Source organism: Hemicordylus capensis, chromosome 1, assembly GCF_027244095.1.
Source record: "Hemicordylus capensis ecotype Gifberg chromosome 1, rHemCap1.1.pri, whole genome shotgun sequence".
Lineage (NCBI taxonomy): Eukaryota > Metazoa > Chordata > Lepidosauria > Squamata > Cordylidae > Hemicordylus > Hemicordylus capensis.
In genome coordinates this window covers 189437582-189453369 of record NC_069657.1, presented here as the reverse complement: position 1 = coordinate 189453369, position 15788 = coordinate 189437582, and the positions used below count along the sequence as shown (strand labels likewise).

Here is a 15788-nt window from a genome sequence, read left to right as displayed (position 1 = left end):
CTTTCATATTTATCAGTGTTTTCTGTTTTTTTTAATCACCCACTTTCATTCTTTTAATGTTTCTTTATTTCAGATAACGTACATTTTCAAAACTCAGCACAGATCTCCAAAGCTTTAGTCAATGCGCAAGTGGATTTCCAAGCAATGGTAGTTATCATCAAACTATTTACTCATTAACAGAGAGTCCCAGTATCAACAATATAATATGGTTGAGGAGGGGAGGGGGAACACAGTTCAGACGCAACAGGAATGCTTTTCAAAAAGCCCCCAGTTCAGTTTCCTGTCAAAAGACCTGGCTGAGAGAGTACCACCCTTGAAATGTAAATTGTGTTGAAAATATGAACTAGGGTCAATTCTGAACTCGCTCACTGTTTTCCCTCCAGAATTAAAAATGATTTTTAAAAGAGACAGGAAATGCTGTGAATGCAGTGAAAACATCCCCAATGTCTTGAAACCCAGCCTCCTTTATCTCTGATGTATGTTGGCTGGTTGCTCCAGAGAGGCTAAATCTGAAAATAGGCTGTGAGATACAGCCTTTATAAGTCCTAGTAGCTGAGGGATAGAGGGGAGATTCCTCTTGGAAGCATGAGGGGCAGTAGCACTTCGCCTGAGTCTGAATCAGGACAGGAGAGGCAGAGAAAGCGGAGAGAGAGGGTGAGAGGCACCCTCCCTCCCCATTTCTTGTCTCTCCAGCTCAGAAGACAAAGAGCACAAGGTTTCATATATATGCCCACAGATTCCAAGACTGCTGTGAATTTTGGGAGGGAAGGGCTTAACAAACCTGTTGCTTGGTTGGGACATAGGAGACTGCCTTATGGGACACAGGAAGCTGACCAAGTCAGACTATCGGTCCATCTAACACAGTATTCTCTTTACTGACGGCCAGCAGCTCGCCAAGGTTCCAGGCAGGAGTCTTTCCCTGCTCTACCTGGAGATGCCAGGGACTGAACCTGGGACCTTCATCTCAAGCAGTTGCCCTCCTGCTCTGGCCCCATCCTCATATGGACAGTATTAACATAAACAATTTTCACGGTGAAATGGCACATCCTTGATACTTGTTGCATCCCTAGAGAGGCCTGGGGATGGGGCTATAGCTCAGTGGTAGAACCCATGTATTGCATGCAGAGCGCCTAGGCTCAATCACTAGCGTCAGATCCAAGAGTGTGGCCTCATCTGAGGTTCAGCAGATACAGCCATCCTGTTGAAGGAGCTAGGCAGATGGGTGACCTTTGGTAGCCCATGTATGTATGTCACCTTGAGTTCCTGGATGGATGGATGGATGGATGGATGGATGGATACAGTGAGGCTGCTCATGTGGAGCGCTGAGATCTGGAGCACCATGCTCCATGGCACAGTGTGGATTGTCAGGGAGTATGCTCCGTGCTCGCAGCAGAATTTTTGTGCTCGTCTGGCAGGGAAGGTAAGTTTGAACACCCTTCCCGCCTGCCGCCACCCGGCTGCCCAGTCTTGTGGGTGGGGGGAAACTGCTCTCTGAAACCCTGTAAAGCTGCTCTGCTAGTTAAAGTAGACAATGGGCCAATGGTCTGACTCAGTATAAGGTAGCTTTCTGTGTTTGTATATGGAATGTTTGACTTGTTTCTCCTTTGAACAGCAGACTCTTTTGCCATATTTCAAACTGTTTTGAAAACTCTTCTCAAAAGCAATTGGCTATGCAGCAAGGGGGAGCCCAAAGTCCATTTGGAGCTATAGAATGAGTTACTTTTTTAAAAAAATTAATCCTGGCCATTAATGGTAAGCTTACGTTATCTCATGTTTCTCTTCCTTTTCAGTGGTACGCTGATCAGAACCATGCGATCCCAGGTCTTTCCTATAAGCATCTTTATATTCATATGACTCATTTCCTCAAGCAGTGTTTGGCTTAAGGAGAGCTTGGTCCATGATGCGCCTGCACAAGAGCAATGTATGCTCTGCTATAAAGCAGCATTAGCCACACAGATTAAGTTTATTCTGGAGATGGAATACTTAAGTGAAAATTAAGGAAGCCTTGATGTTTACATTTCTTATTGACACTGTACTCTAGCAGATCATATACCAGCCTGTGTTTGGATACATTTATTTGTCAGGAATAAACCCAAAACAATAAAACAAAACTGGAATTTTAAGATACTGCGCCTTTTGCTTGTTTCCCACCCCTTAGCACTCATATGTGTATGCATCCATTTAGGGCAAGGCGATAAATTCAGGCGCGTAACAATGATAGGGCAAGGGGAGACAGTTGTCTGGGGGCCCCACTGCCTGGAGGGGCACCCCAGAGGCACCTCATGTGACTCCCCATTGCCCCCTGCCCAGCCCCATAGCCTCTCAGCCACTTGCCCTCTTCGCCGTCTCTCCTGCTTGTTTTGCTGGCCGCAATCGAAGCAGCAGGCAAGCTGCCAAGAGCTCATTTTCTCCCGCCTCTCAGCTGATCGGCGGGTGGGCGGGGCTTCCGCGGAGGCCTCCGTGTAGGCCGCAGTGAAGCCTGAACTCGAGCAGGGCCCAAGCCAGCCAGGGGGGAGGAGGCAGCCAGAGTGTTCTCTGCAGCAGAAGACCCCTTGCTGCCCTGCGTAACCCAGACCAGCATTTGCCAGGTAGAGTGTGAACTCCTTTTTGTGGTTACCTTTCCCGCCCCCCCCCCATATATAGGGATCTGCTTGCCATAGGGCTTGGATATGGGGGGGGGAGGGACCGAGAAGTCTCTGAATATTTATTTTGAAACAGCTTGGAAAATTTCTGACTTAAAAAAAACTATCTAAAAAGTCCTATAAGTGGCTTGTTTCATGGCAGAAAATTGCAAAAACTTCTGGAACAGTATTTTATTAATTTTATTTATTCATTCATTCATTTATAAATGCACTTATGTTCAAGTTGTTTTGCAACCCAGAAGGTCTGAGTGAGAACTGTGAAGCATGTGTGGTGCTTTTATTTTATTTTTCTTGTGTGTGAACTGCTCCCCAATAACTTGCAGGGACTTCAGGGTAAATCTGGCCAACATGTGAATGCAGCACCTCCATTCCAGAGGAGATGTGTCTTAAAGGGCTTTAAAAGCCTCCTGTGAAAAACCTCCTGCAATCAAACTTGACTGAATTTGTTCAGAATTCTGGGAAAACAAACATAGGTTCACCCTGCATGGTTGAAAGTCTCCTTTGCTAATCTGCAGCAAAGGGCCCATTTTAATAATTCATCTTTCTAGTGTGTTCTAGGCATTAAAAGTAATACAAATGTATAGTACTCAATGTATATCACTATATATTGTGACGTGTGTGTGTGTATTCAGTGAAATGTATTTGCAGGCAGCATACTTATTTTGGAATATCAGACTTAAATCCTTGGGGGCCTGGGGTGTGCGGAGGCCCTGGACTTGGGGGGGGGGCATTTTAAAATCTTGTCTCTGGGCCCACTCCAACCTTGCTACGCCCCTGGATAAATTAGTGATTCTAAAAACGTAGCCTGGGATATGCTAATGGGCCACAGGAGCCTTCTGGTTAGGTATTCAGACTACCAACAGCATTCATTGGGATAATGTAGCATAAGAGATTGGGAAGATTTCATTTCCAGGCCTAAGAATGAAGTGCCAGGCAGCACTGCTCAGTTCAGCTCCTGCAGGAGTATCACTTCAGGCTACTACGACGACGACAAATGTTTCTAAAGCAGTTTACATAGAAAAATAAACAAGGAAACACTGGTGCAGCGAGAAAGCAGCCTAACAGAACATTCTAACTAACTGCAATAGTGGTGCAGTGGCAGGGAAGCGGTGATTTTTGACACCCTCCCTTACCCCAGGAAGCCCCTCTGGCTCACCCTCAGGGAGATAATTTTGGGTGGCCCAGAGGGCTTCCTGGGTAAAGGCAGGCAGGGCATCAAAAATTGCCACTACCCCGCTGCACCGGTACAGTTAGTTGGGAAGTTCAGTTAGGCTGCTTCCTCACAGCACCAGCACTTTCTTGCTCTGAATATCAGCCATTGATAGCACCGAAAAAAAAGATAAAATGAACACCTGCATGAGACAGAAATCCAACAGTTGCAGAAAAGTTGCACCGACCTGCTGCATTTCTCCAAAGCAAATCAATATCAGGCAATCCTGTCACTTTTAAACGTCTGAGCTGTAGGAATCCTGTCAACATGCTCCAAACTAAGACCTTGTCTACATCACAGACTGAACTGGTTTAATAGCTATTCCTGCTACCCAGGGGACCCTTTGATCTGTTCCGTGAGGAGGATTAGGGACCTCTAACAGCACATTCACCAAACTACAATTCTCAAGATTCTTTGGAAGACAATGAAACTTCTATAAGGTGGACAGATTTCTGGCTTGTGGGATCTGCTTTGTTTTTTACTAGAATGCTGCAGTCCAGCAACCACCACCTGGAAGTTTTTTATATCGGCTTTTAGTTCGCATCTCCTCTGAAAAGGAGGTGTGTGTTTACATATCGGCCAAATTGACCCCTGCAAAGTCCTGCAAGCTATCAGGGGGCACTTCACATTCAATTTGGGTTTTTCATCACGGATTAGAGTGTAGCCTGATTAATATCCAGAGTAAAAAAAATTTTTTTTGCAACTTTGGGGGCAACTTCAAACTCTCTAATGCCTCGCAGAAAACCCTCAATAAAGCCTGCTGTCTGGGAAAGCTCCTGGCGCAAAATCAGCTGAAGGTAGGAGCAAGATTCAAAACTGATTCAAAAAAGAGGGGGGGTCGTCAATTCCTACTGCACCCCATGAGCCATACATTGGGATGACCTGCGTGTATAAAACTACAGTTGACTAAAGGAATTTTAATATAAATCTCTACAACTAGGCAGCAAAGCTGCACAAAGTCCTGGTCAAAGGCAACTCAGATTTTGGTGAGGACATACGAGACTGAAAACAATGAACACATTTAAAAAAATAAATACTTGCAACTTTATTTGCTGTTGTTAAATGATTGTGTGTCAGAAACCCTTACTTAGCAACTGTACGGAGATCTTCAAGCCACTCTTCCATTGATGTACTCTAAAGGCACAACATATAACCTCAAAACATTACTTTCAAAGAGATAACTCAGTCGATGGTAGCCTACTAATGAAATAAAAATTGAGACTTAAGGGGGAAAATTGACACAAGAAAGGTATTTAAACAAAGGAATGATCTAAGTAGTTAAAACTGGACATGTGGAAGTTAACCTGCTGTTGTGTTACTATGCCCTTTGTTTCAGCAAGTCTGATTTTCATACTATGAGATTTTTTTTCAAACAGACACATCTTTATGTAAATGCCTCTGCCAAGCTGTTTTTGATGATTAAATTAGATTTTGATAGAAACTCTTACAAAAATATTAAATTCAGTGAAGGTTTTTTTTTGGAAACGCTGCCAATTAAGAGACGTTAATGAGGTTTTTGTTGGTAATGTAATTAGAATTCAGTTGCTCTAATGGTTACAGGAAAAATTATAGCTCTGAGAATGTTAACATTAAAATAAGCAAATATACCATGGAATATGGGTAATTAAGAGGGTGATTATATGGTCTCCATAAGTCTGCCAACAACAACACTATCACTAGCACCATAACGTTGAAAACAAGGGAGGAGCTGAAGAATGACTAGGCCTAGACTTCTGGTTCATTAAAATGATATACTGGTAAATTTCAGCCACTGTTATGGGTATTCAACTCTTCTGAGGAATCACTTTAGTCTTGCCAAATCTTTTTGCTTCCCTTGAAATTCCTTAGATGTTTTATCTAGGCAGGAATCTCCATATCAGCCTCCAAATTTGGTTTTAGGTGACATTCATCTGCAGTCCAATTTTGGAAACAACATTGAACTCCAGCAACTTATGGTATATTGAGTGATTCAAAGGAATGGATAATCTTGCCTGGTATTTTGCACAGCAAACTAGACAAAATAGACAAAACACTGACACATTCCAATCAAGCCTATTTTGCTGAGTGTTGTGATGAAACCGAATTCACATTCTACATGCACAGATTGTGTAAATGAGGTTTTTGTAAATGTTTTTAACTTGTTTTATGCTATTGTTAACCCCCCAGAGACTAAAGTTTGTGGCAGTGTACAAATTTGATAAATAAATAAAATCAAATCTCTTTATTTTGGTCAGCGACCAGCATGAGATTAAAGCAAATGTAGAAGAGAAAACAATCAAACTTCTACTATAAACAATAAAACCAAATAAATTTTAAAAAGTCCTCCTGAACATAGATTAAGGTACTGAAAGTGGACCCATCAGAACTACTAAAAATACATAACTAAGAATAAAAGGAGACAGCATTATTTCATACATATGAGATTATTACATACAGATCAAAATTTAAACAGTCACCTTCAGAGGCGTATCTAGGGAAAATAGCACCTAGGGCAAGCACTGATATTGCACCCCCTGTCCATACATCTGACACCCATCTTTCAGATAACTTTACCATAATATCAGCTGAAAAATACAAGTCAAGCTCATTAATCTTTTAATATTTCAAAAACTATTTAGCAGTGGACGTAGCCAGACCAAAAAATGCTAGAAAACCATAAATTTCAGTATGCTGGGGCTCATGAAATACCCAAATACTATGTGGAGTTGTACTTGGAAAACTAAACAGAAGTGCCTGTCTAATTCTCTACTATGCATTGTAGCATAGCTATTACATAAGTTTTAAAAATAAATTGAGAATTTGACTTTTCCCAGATACTCTGAAAATAATTAAAGGATATGCAGTGTAAACTGTGTCACTGCTTGGAATATATTCTAGTCTTTCAGAAAGACAGTTAAAACGAGAGAAAGAGAGCAAGAAACTCCTAGTGGGCCTTAATACTCAGGATTTCACACAGATTCAAAGACAAACTCACCATTAATAGCCATATTATTAAGACATCACATTTAACTTGCTTATCACAAGAAGTAAAGTAAGAGCAAATGAATACAATCCTAGCTCATAAGCTTCAGCTCAGTATTCACAAGCCCTGATTCTCTGTACATAGTGCCAAACTGAATATGTGTACAGTGACTTATATTAAAATTAAAAAAAATTTTTTAACCTGTAATCCCTTTGGGGGGCTTACTGAAGGTCATGGGGCAGGGTCTGCAAATGTTCCCCCTCCCCCCACTGGCTTCTAGGGCCTCACAGGGACCATTTGAGCATGTGTGGTGGCCATTTTTAAAAAATATTTTTTTTAATGGCCGCTGAAAACAAAATGGCCACCGTGCATGCTCAAATGGCCTCTGTGAGGCCTGGCATGGCCTAGGGCCACACAAAGGCCATTTGAGCATGCATGGTGGCCATTTTGTTTTCAGCAGCCATTTTTAATTTTTTTATTTTAAAAAATAGCAACCCCCTTCAAGTGTCGCCCGGGGCATGTGCCCTGCCTGCCCCACCCTAGATACGCTCCTGGTCACCTTCCCGATTCCTGAATCTGAGAGGGGTTAAACAATTCAGGAGGTCAGATATCTATTTATTTATTTATTTAACATATTTTTATGCTGCCCCAAACTTATGTCTCTGGGCGGTTTACAACAAGATAAAAACAACATTAAAACATTAGCTAAAAACAAAAACAAGAAATTTAAAACACAACAATTTAAAATTTTTTAAACAATATTCTAAAGCAACATTAAAAATAATCAAAACACTATCAGTTAAAAGCCTGGGTGAACAGATGCATCTTTAAAGACTTTTTAAAAATTGTCAGAGATGGGGAGGCTCTTATTTCACCAGGGAGCGCATTCCAAAGCCTCAGGGCAGCAACGAAGGCCCGTCCCTGAGTAGCAACCAGACTAGCCGGTGGCAAATACAAATGGATCTCTCCTGATGATCTCAATGGGATAGATAGATAGATAGATAGATAGATAGATAGATAGATAGATAGATAGATAGATCTACCCCAATCCAAGATGGCGGACACGTAAACTTTTGAGGCGCAAGTGCACTAACTTTTGGATCTGATTTGAACCAGATTTGCTGCAGCTGAATGGACACATAGGGATGCCCCAATGGTGCAGTTCATGATGATGTTACCCACCCTGATCCAAGATGGTGGATATATAAACCTTTGAGGTGCAAATGCACTAACTTGAGGACTGTCTAACCGATCTGAACCAAATTTGGAACCGCTGTAGAGAGTGATATACAAGGACACCTCAGTGGTGCAGTTTGTAATGGTAACATCCACCCTGATCCAAGATGGTGGACACACGGACATTTGAGGCGCAAGAGATCTAACTTGTGGACCTCAGTTTGCACCAAATTTAGTCCAGATGTAGAGACAGTGAAAGGAAAGTAGACGGATTAGTTCTTACTAGGACAATTTGTTCTACTTCTCATTTTGCTCCCTTTTCTTTCTGATTCCACCCTTCACACTCTCTACAGGATCCTAACTGAGACAAACTTCTAAAATTACAAAACATAAAAGACTACTAGAGAGGACACAACAAGGCTCCACTCACATGACTAGGAATACATTGAACAATCAGAATAGTTTTATTCCGGTTGAGGTTTTATCTATCTATCTATATACTGCTTATCCTCCAAGGAGTCCAGAGCAGCATGTATAGTTATGTTTATCTTCACAACAACCCTGTGAAGTAGGTTAGGGCAGACTGAGAGAAGTGACTGGCCGAGAGTTATCCAGTGAGTTTCATGACTCCTGACTTTTCATACTTGCGCATGAGTCATCATTTCAGCCAATGCCAGCTATTCACAACACAGTACTACAGCACACAACAATGAAAGTTTGCATCTGCTGAAACTCTCCCTTCTGTATCTAAGGGTGGAGTCCAGGGACCCAGGATTTCTCTGCAATCATATAGATGATATAGATATAGATATTTCATTATATAGAGGAGTGAAATGGTAGTAGAATAAGGACTGGACCCAAGTCTAGACCAAGGAAAGTTTGGCATGGGAGGGACCAGCCTCCTCCATCTTGATTTGAATATGAAGATGTATCCTGTGCTTCAGTCCTCTCTTGTTAGGCTTCTGAGTTGTATGGTTTTCTTCTTCCATAATGGAATGAAAATGATGAAATCTGCCCTTCATCATCCCAACCAAGAGCTGCCCAACCCCTTTTGAGATGTGTATGTGTGTTGTGTTGTGTTGTGTTTCTACACTAAACCGGATGGAAGCCACAAACTTTCTTGGGAGTAAGTCCCACTGAATTCAGTGAGACTTACTTCTGAGTAAACATGCATTGCATTTGGACCACTTGCCCACATTTTGTGCCAAACAGAGTCAAAATTGACTGTGAAAAAGCTTCATCAGCCAGCCTATTATGTTACTGCCTTAAAAAAAATTATTTTAAATCAAGAGAATCACAAATACATTTATATGGTTTGGTTTTTCCCCTAGTCCCCCCCCCCCGTTGTGCCAGACAATTTGCAATTACAGAGTGCAGCTGTTTAGTGCATTTTGGCGGATCATTCTAATGGCTTGTAGTCAAATTGAATTATTCCTGTTATGTGATGTTTTATTACTGTTAATTAGAAATGTTGTTTGCGCAAACTAAATTCATTGTACTTCTTGGGCAAAATCCTCTGCTTGCGTAAACTGGAGGCACAGTACCTCACACACTTCCCTAGGCCTATTGAACCGATATCATGCCATTATTGCTCACTCAGAGCCTTTCCAGACAGAGGGGTAAAGTGTAGGAGATTCAGTAGACTCTCATGATTAATTCTATGGGAGTTGGTGCGGGCCTTCTACACACACCACATTTTCTCCCGCAGATTACCTGCAATTCCCTATCCACACACTGTGAAATATTGTGGCAATTAGTCCCCCAAGGCTTTCCTCCCTTTCCCAATATCCCACCCACTCTCCCTTCCAGTTCCCGCCCACTGTCTTTGCCAGCTCTGCCGCTGGCTCAGATCATGCTTTGCAAAGACAAAAAGAGTGGAAATAGTAGAAACGAGGGGATGTTAAGACAGCAATGTAAATAAACATCATTATCATCATCATCATCGTTGTTGTTGTTACCTTGTGCTGCCATGCCACCATGATGCAATGGTTTTGTAAAAACCTTCTGCTTCTCACATACATGTTCATGTACGTATACGTTAGAGAATGCACAGTGTGGAGGTAAATTCATTGGACAGACTGGAAAAGATCTGCACATAATTACCTGGATGCAGAAGTGAGTGTGTTTGTGTGTGTGTGTGTGTGTGAGAGAGAGAGAGAGAGAGAGAGAGGGGGGGGGGTAGTGCTTCTTGGAGCCAACCCTCTCCTGCATCACCACCATGCAGATAACCACATCTCTACAGCACAATGTATTCACTAGGGATGGGCACAAACCCAGAAAACCCTGTTCGGTTTGAATTGAACCAGACTTGAACTGAACTGGGTCCTGTTTGGTTTTGTATACACCCAAACCAGGCCCCATGCGACTCAAATTGGGGGCGGGGGGGGGGCTCTTAAGGCCATACTGGTAAAGGGGAATCTGGTAGGGATTCCCCTTTACCAGTACAGGGGAAGAGGGGACCAGGCGGCGGCTTAATTAAACAGCGTTGGGGTGGGAGGGGAGTCAAAATTTACCTTGCTGCAGTGGCCACAGGAGTGGCTGGGGTTGGCGACTGGGGCCACCACCACTGGAGTGGGCAGGCCTGATTTGGGCCCATTTTGAGCCTCTGCACGTGCACGGCAATTAAAAAAATGGCTGCTGTGCAGGCTCAGAGGCCATTTGTGTGTGACAAGGGGGTGCAACTGTTTCTGGGCCCAGACTGGTCAGTGGGTCCACAAGGGCCCCTGCTGGTGACCGCCGCTAACCCGTTGCATGCTGCTGCACCCACTGCTGTCCTGCCGCTGTCTCACTGCAGCCCCGCCGCTCATACTGCCCATAATCTTCACCGGTGGGGGGAGCAGGCCACCTGTCCATGGCGGCGGCAGCAGCAATGGGGGTGGGCTTCTACCCCCCCCCCACTCCAGGCCCCACTCAGTCACAACACGTGCAACTATACATATTCGGAGTCTGCAGGCACACAGGCCCAAGAGAAGCTGCGTTTCAGCTGGGAATGGCGGGAAGAGAAGCCCATCCACCCGCTGCCACCATCCACCTGCTGCTACCCCCATGGGAGGTGGCCTGTTCCCCCCAGTGGTGAAGATTATGGGCAGCATGATTGGTGGGGCTGCAGAAGGCAGCGGAGGACAGCGGCAACATGGAGGGCAGCGATGGAGTGAGTAATGCCCCCCCCCCAAATCAAGGGAGGCCCTTGCAGACAGAGAGGGTATGGATTGGGTTGTAGGGGAGTCCCCTGGGAAACTTTACTATGGGCCTGCTCATCAGACTAAAGCCATCTTCAGGCATGTATTTGCAGGGAAGAGCCAATGTTCGGAAAGGGTGTTGCTTCTTCCCTACAAATGGTGCCTGAAGAGGACTGAAGCCTGCTGAGACACTGGGACCATTCACACCACCTTCTGGGTGGACAGGCAGGCAGAAGGCTTCCCCCCAGATGATCCTTCGGTGCCTGGTGGGAGCAACCTTGCCTTCCCCCCAGACAATCCTTTAGTGCTCTGCGCTCCCACATGATCCGGCCTGCCCCATGCAGCACGGAGCAGGGCGTCTCACTCTGAGGCCGGGACTTGTCCCAGCCTCCAAGAATCCCAAAGTGCACTGCACACCAAACACAGTGCGCTGGAGAGTTTCCCCAGGGCTCTAGGCACACCTCTCTTTGTCAGCATGAGCTGCTGACGCACAATCCCAAAGCTTTGGTTATGGGCACATTTGCACCCATAACCTCAGCTATGAGCCAGGCTGCAGCACGGGGCTTAGTGCCACAGCACTGCCAGGATCCACACCAATCCTGATGGTACTGCAGCACTAAACCCAGGTTTGGCTGCTTAAGCCTGGGCTGGGCTGCTTGTGAGAACAGCTGCACAATTTGGCTACTTTCTGCTCCAGGGGGTAAACAGAAGTGTGCTCAGAGGCACTCTAACCCCTGGAACCTGGGGCCCCAGTCTGTGGCCTCCAAGGTCTAGGGGCCCTCCAAATGGCTGAGGGGCCTCCTGCAGCCACCCCATGCCCACCCCGCTGCGCCGAACCTCCATTGTGGTTGTTTTTTAATGTCAGCTGCTGTGTGGCCGAGGGGTGGCTACCAAGGGCTCAGCTGAGCAGTCCTTCTCCCCCGCTCAGCGCCTGCACAGCTGGGAGAGATCATCACAAACCTGTGACGTCACGAGTGTGCAACTGTCTCTCTCAACTGCACAGGCTCTCCTTGCAGATAGCAAGAGGTGCTGGGCTGAATGGCCAGGCCCAGCACCACTCTGGCCACCATCATTGCTGGGGGTGGAAGGACTCCTTATCTGACCCCCCTGGCAGCCACTTCTCAGCCACACAGCAACTGAATTTTTTTTTTAAAAGGAGGAGGTACAGCATGGCAGAAGCCCCCACCCATAGGTTTTGGTGGGACTCATGCCGGCGGGGGGGGGGGGGCTGCACCAGGGGCAGTCCGGGCACCACAATGACCTACGTGTATCCCAAGTGTTCTGGCTAGCAATGCCCCCATATCTCCCCCCCACCCCATTTGATACTCACCTGCAGAGGAAGGCACTGAAACCTGAGAGAGTTTGAAAACCTAGTTAAGAGACGTGTTGGTCATGGTTGGTTAGCCAGTGCACACCTGCTCCCCTTCTTCTTGCATTGACTGAATGTAGTGACAGCGTGTCTGAAGACGACTTTACTCAGACACCATTTTATCTGAGTTCCAGCCAGCAGTCAGAAGAAACAACATGGCTGAGAATAGTGTGTCAACAGAAGTGTGTGCAAGACTGTTGGCCGGGAGGCATTCGCCTTCCAAGACACTATCTAGCAAATTAGGGTCCACACATTTCCCGACTGATAAAAATATTTTACTTTACAATAAGTAGTAAAATTTTGAAACAGAACAATAACATGGCAATAGATAAAAGAGCAGAATAGCAACAGCCAAATGATAACTGGTTTTGTCCAAGATTTAAAAACAAACAAACAAAAACAAACAAACACAACTCTGGGAACATTGTCCTGTTGGAGAAAGACTGTGGTACTGAAAAGACAGATAGGTGCCAGGTGAGAGCCACGGACAAAGTGCCCCAGCCAAGAAAGATCTCTCCTCAGTCACCACCAACTAGTCAAAGATTTGTGTGGTCAAACCTCACTTCAGTTTCATTATACCAGTTGTATGGTTAATGTGAAATTCTTTTTTTCTACACAATGGTTAGAAGTACAGGAAGAACCCTGTCCTTTACTTCTGGTCACCCTGCTTAACTTCATTATACTTCTGACAAAATGGACTCTAGCCGACAGAAACTAATGCCACAATAAATATATTCGTCTTTAAGATACTAGGAGAATTTTTATGCAAAAAGTTAAGGAAAAGAAATCCAGGTTGGGGCATGTGTATGTCTGTGTAATTGTCTAAAATGCCCCTTAAAAGAGTTAATTGTTTACCATGCATTCTTGAAAATACTGGAGATCCGTGGGAAACAACTCGCCCATTGTGCGCCATCTGCTGTCCTTCTGTGGAACTCTAATAAATTTGCAAAAGGTGTTAGGAAATGAAGAAATGTAATGTGCTTCTTCCCCGCGATGACACCTCCACGTCCTTCTTTCAAATCTCTCATTCTTTCTTTTCTGTTAAATCCATCACCCCTCCATCTCTTTTTCCTTTCTATGACTGCAATCCCATGTATACTTACCTACCTGGAAGTAAGTGCCAATGAGTTCGCTCAGCCTTACTTTTGAGTAGAGATAAGATAAGATAAACCATTTTCAACAAAAGTTTACAAAGATAGATAGATAGATAGATAGATTCCCTGTCCCAAAAGGGCTCACTATCTAAAAAGAAACATAAGGTAGACACCAACAACAGCCACTGAGGGATGCTGTGCTGGGTTGGAGAGCGGGATTGTGCAGATCCCCTCTCTCACAGACACCCCATCTATCCATCTACCCCTGCACAGCTTCCATTCACTCATCCAGCCAACCATTCGCATGCACTCATGCAGACATCCCATCCACCCATTTTTTCACACACACATGCACCTTCAAATCAGCCAGCACATGCAAGTGCACAGTCACATGAATGTGCTTCACTCCATCTACTCATGTGAACTCACTTACCCATGTGTACTCGCTCCAGCTACCCATGTGTGTCCTCTTATGTATCCCCAACATCCCCACCCCTCTTACCAAGACAGGCTCAGATATTGGGCCAAACCAACAGGATGAGGTTCAACAGATAAAAATGGGGTTAGGAACATAAGAAGCTGCCATATACTGAGTCAGACTATACGTCCATCAAGCTCAGTATTGTCTTCACAGACTGGCAGTGGCTTCTCCAAGGTTGCAGGCAGGAATCTCTCTCGGACTTATACTGGAGAAGCCAAAGAGGAAACTTGAAACCTTCTGCTCTTCCCAGAGTGGCTCCATCCCCTGAGGGGAATATCTTACAGTGCTCACATGTGGTCTCCCATTCAAATCCAACCAGGGAAGACCCTGCTTAGCTAAGGGGACAAGTCATGCTTGCTACCACAAGACCAGCTCTCATCCTTAAGTAACTTGGAACCTAGATGCACTTCCCAGAGTGGCTTCATCCCCTAATGGGGTTAAAAATTTCAAATCCAAATGTATAGGATGGGAAACACCTGGCTTGATGCTGGGAAATGGATTGGGGCATTTTTGAATGCAAAGCAGATGTTCTGCCCCATCCCCAGGTACACTTGTAATTTGTGATTGTTTAGCAAAGCACCAAGAGGAAGCTACCCACTCCAGTTTCAAAGTAGTGCCGAGCCTTATTGTTGCAGTTAGTCAAGAACAAGCATGGAGATTGTAATGCAGTATGAAGTAAATAAGATTTATTAGGTTAAGCACATTTGAGATAGGAAAGGGCTATCCTAACTATGAGCTACATAGTGAATAGGAGCGGGGAGAGAGAGATGCTCTCATCTGCTCTCCAAGGTGAAAGGAAGTAGAACCGACTCGCTACAGGAAACACCTTAGGAGTCCAGGCAGGGGTCATAGAACAGAGGCAAAGCAGGGACAGGTAAGGGGACCCTCACTAACTACCTCTACTCCCAATGCCCCTAGTGGCTATTAGGATAGTTGGTGTGAAAGGTCGATGTACTGGAAGTTCATCTCCAACAGCACTGCTGCCTTATTTATTGTTGTTTTTTAAAGATAAGCAGGGGAGGCTGCTCAGTGAAAATCCTTGTCTCTGAATTTAAAAAAATGGAGAGGAAGCAAGGAGGTTGATTCTGTGGGGAGGAAAGATGGACAGGACTTGTCAATGCATTGCTGAGGTAGCCATCCACCAGTCAGGGCGTCAGAAGGGTTGCCCTGCCTGCAGGAACAGTTCTTTTCTGCTTGGGGAAGCTGGGATTGAAAATCTGAGTCCATCCAGATTTTAATAGCACCCATTAAAGGAAATATTTTCATCAGTGGGGAAAGAATTCTAGCAGTGTGTACACGGAATGTATGTTTTTTCATTAGTGCTCTCTTGGGTTAGCTGTAATAAATTTGTTTTAATACATGTAATAAAGCCGGGGTTTTTATTCTTATTTCAATATACACCCAAACAGGGACTGTGCAGTTCTGGAGGCAGGGGTGTGCGTGTGTGTTTGCAGTTGTAAAAGAACCTTCGTTCAGCTCAAAAATTTAAGTTATGGAAAACCTGTATAATGTTAGCTGACGTAAAAAGTGACTGTGGATGCAAGAAATAAAGTGGGTAAACCAAGCTCCTCTTATTAATTATTTATTTATTCGACTTCTGTACCGCCCTTCCAAAAATGGCTTAAGGAGGTTTACACAGAGAAATAATAAATAAATAAGATGGATCCCTGTCCCC

General features: G+C 44.6%; 2 protein-coding genes across 16 annotated transcripts in view; both read left to right on the top strand.

Annotated features, from left to right (window-relative positions):
- Positions 1 to 2125, top strand: part of LOC128340394 (prolyl endopeptidase FAP-like) — a 104016-nt gene extending 101891 nt beyond the window's left edge. For 12 of the 14 annotated variants that reach the window (XM_053285417.1, XM_053285414.1, XM_053285415.1 and 9 more), the window contains 2 exons: positions 74 to 147; positions 1791 to 2125. In XM_053285417.1, coding sequence (XP_053141392.1) covers positions 74 to 147; positions 1791 to 1883 — 167 coding nt within the window. In that variant the 3' untranslated portion in view covers positions 1884 to 2125. Of the gene's footprint in view, positions 1 to 73; positions 148 to 1790 lie in introns of those variants that run through there. The other 2 variants (XR_008313675.1, XR_008313677.1) reach the window with 2 other exon arrangements.
- Positions 2126 to 2501: 376 nt separating this feature from the next.
- Positions 2502 to 15788, top strand: part of GCG (glucagon) — a 41490-nt gene continuing 28203 nt past the window's right edge. The window contains exon 1 of one of the 2 annotated variants that reach the window (XM_053283519.1): positions 2502 to 2588. Coding sequence is in view for 1 of the 2 variants with exons in the window: in XM_053283518.1 (XP_053139493.1) it covers positions 11124 to 11141 (18 nt within the window). In the remaining variant the exon portion in view is untranslated. Of the gene's footprint in view, positions 2589 to 11122; positions 11142 to 15788 lie in introns of those variants that run through there. The other variant, XM_053283518.1, reaches the window with a different exon arrangement.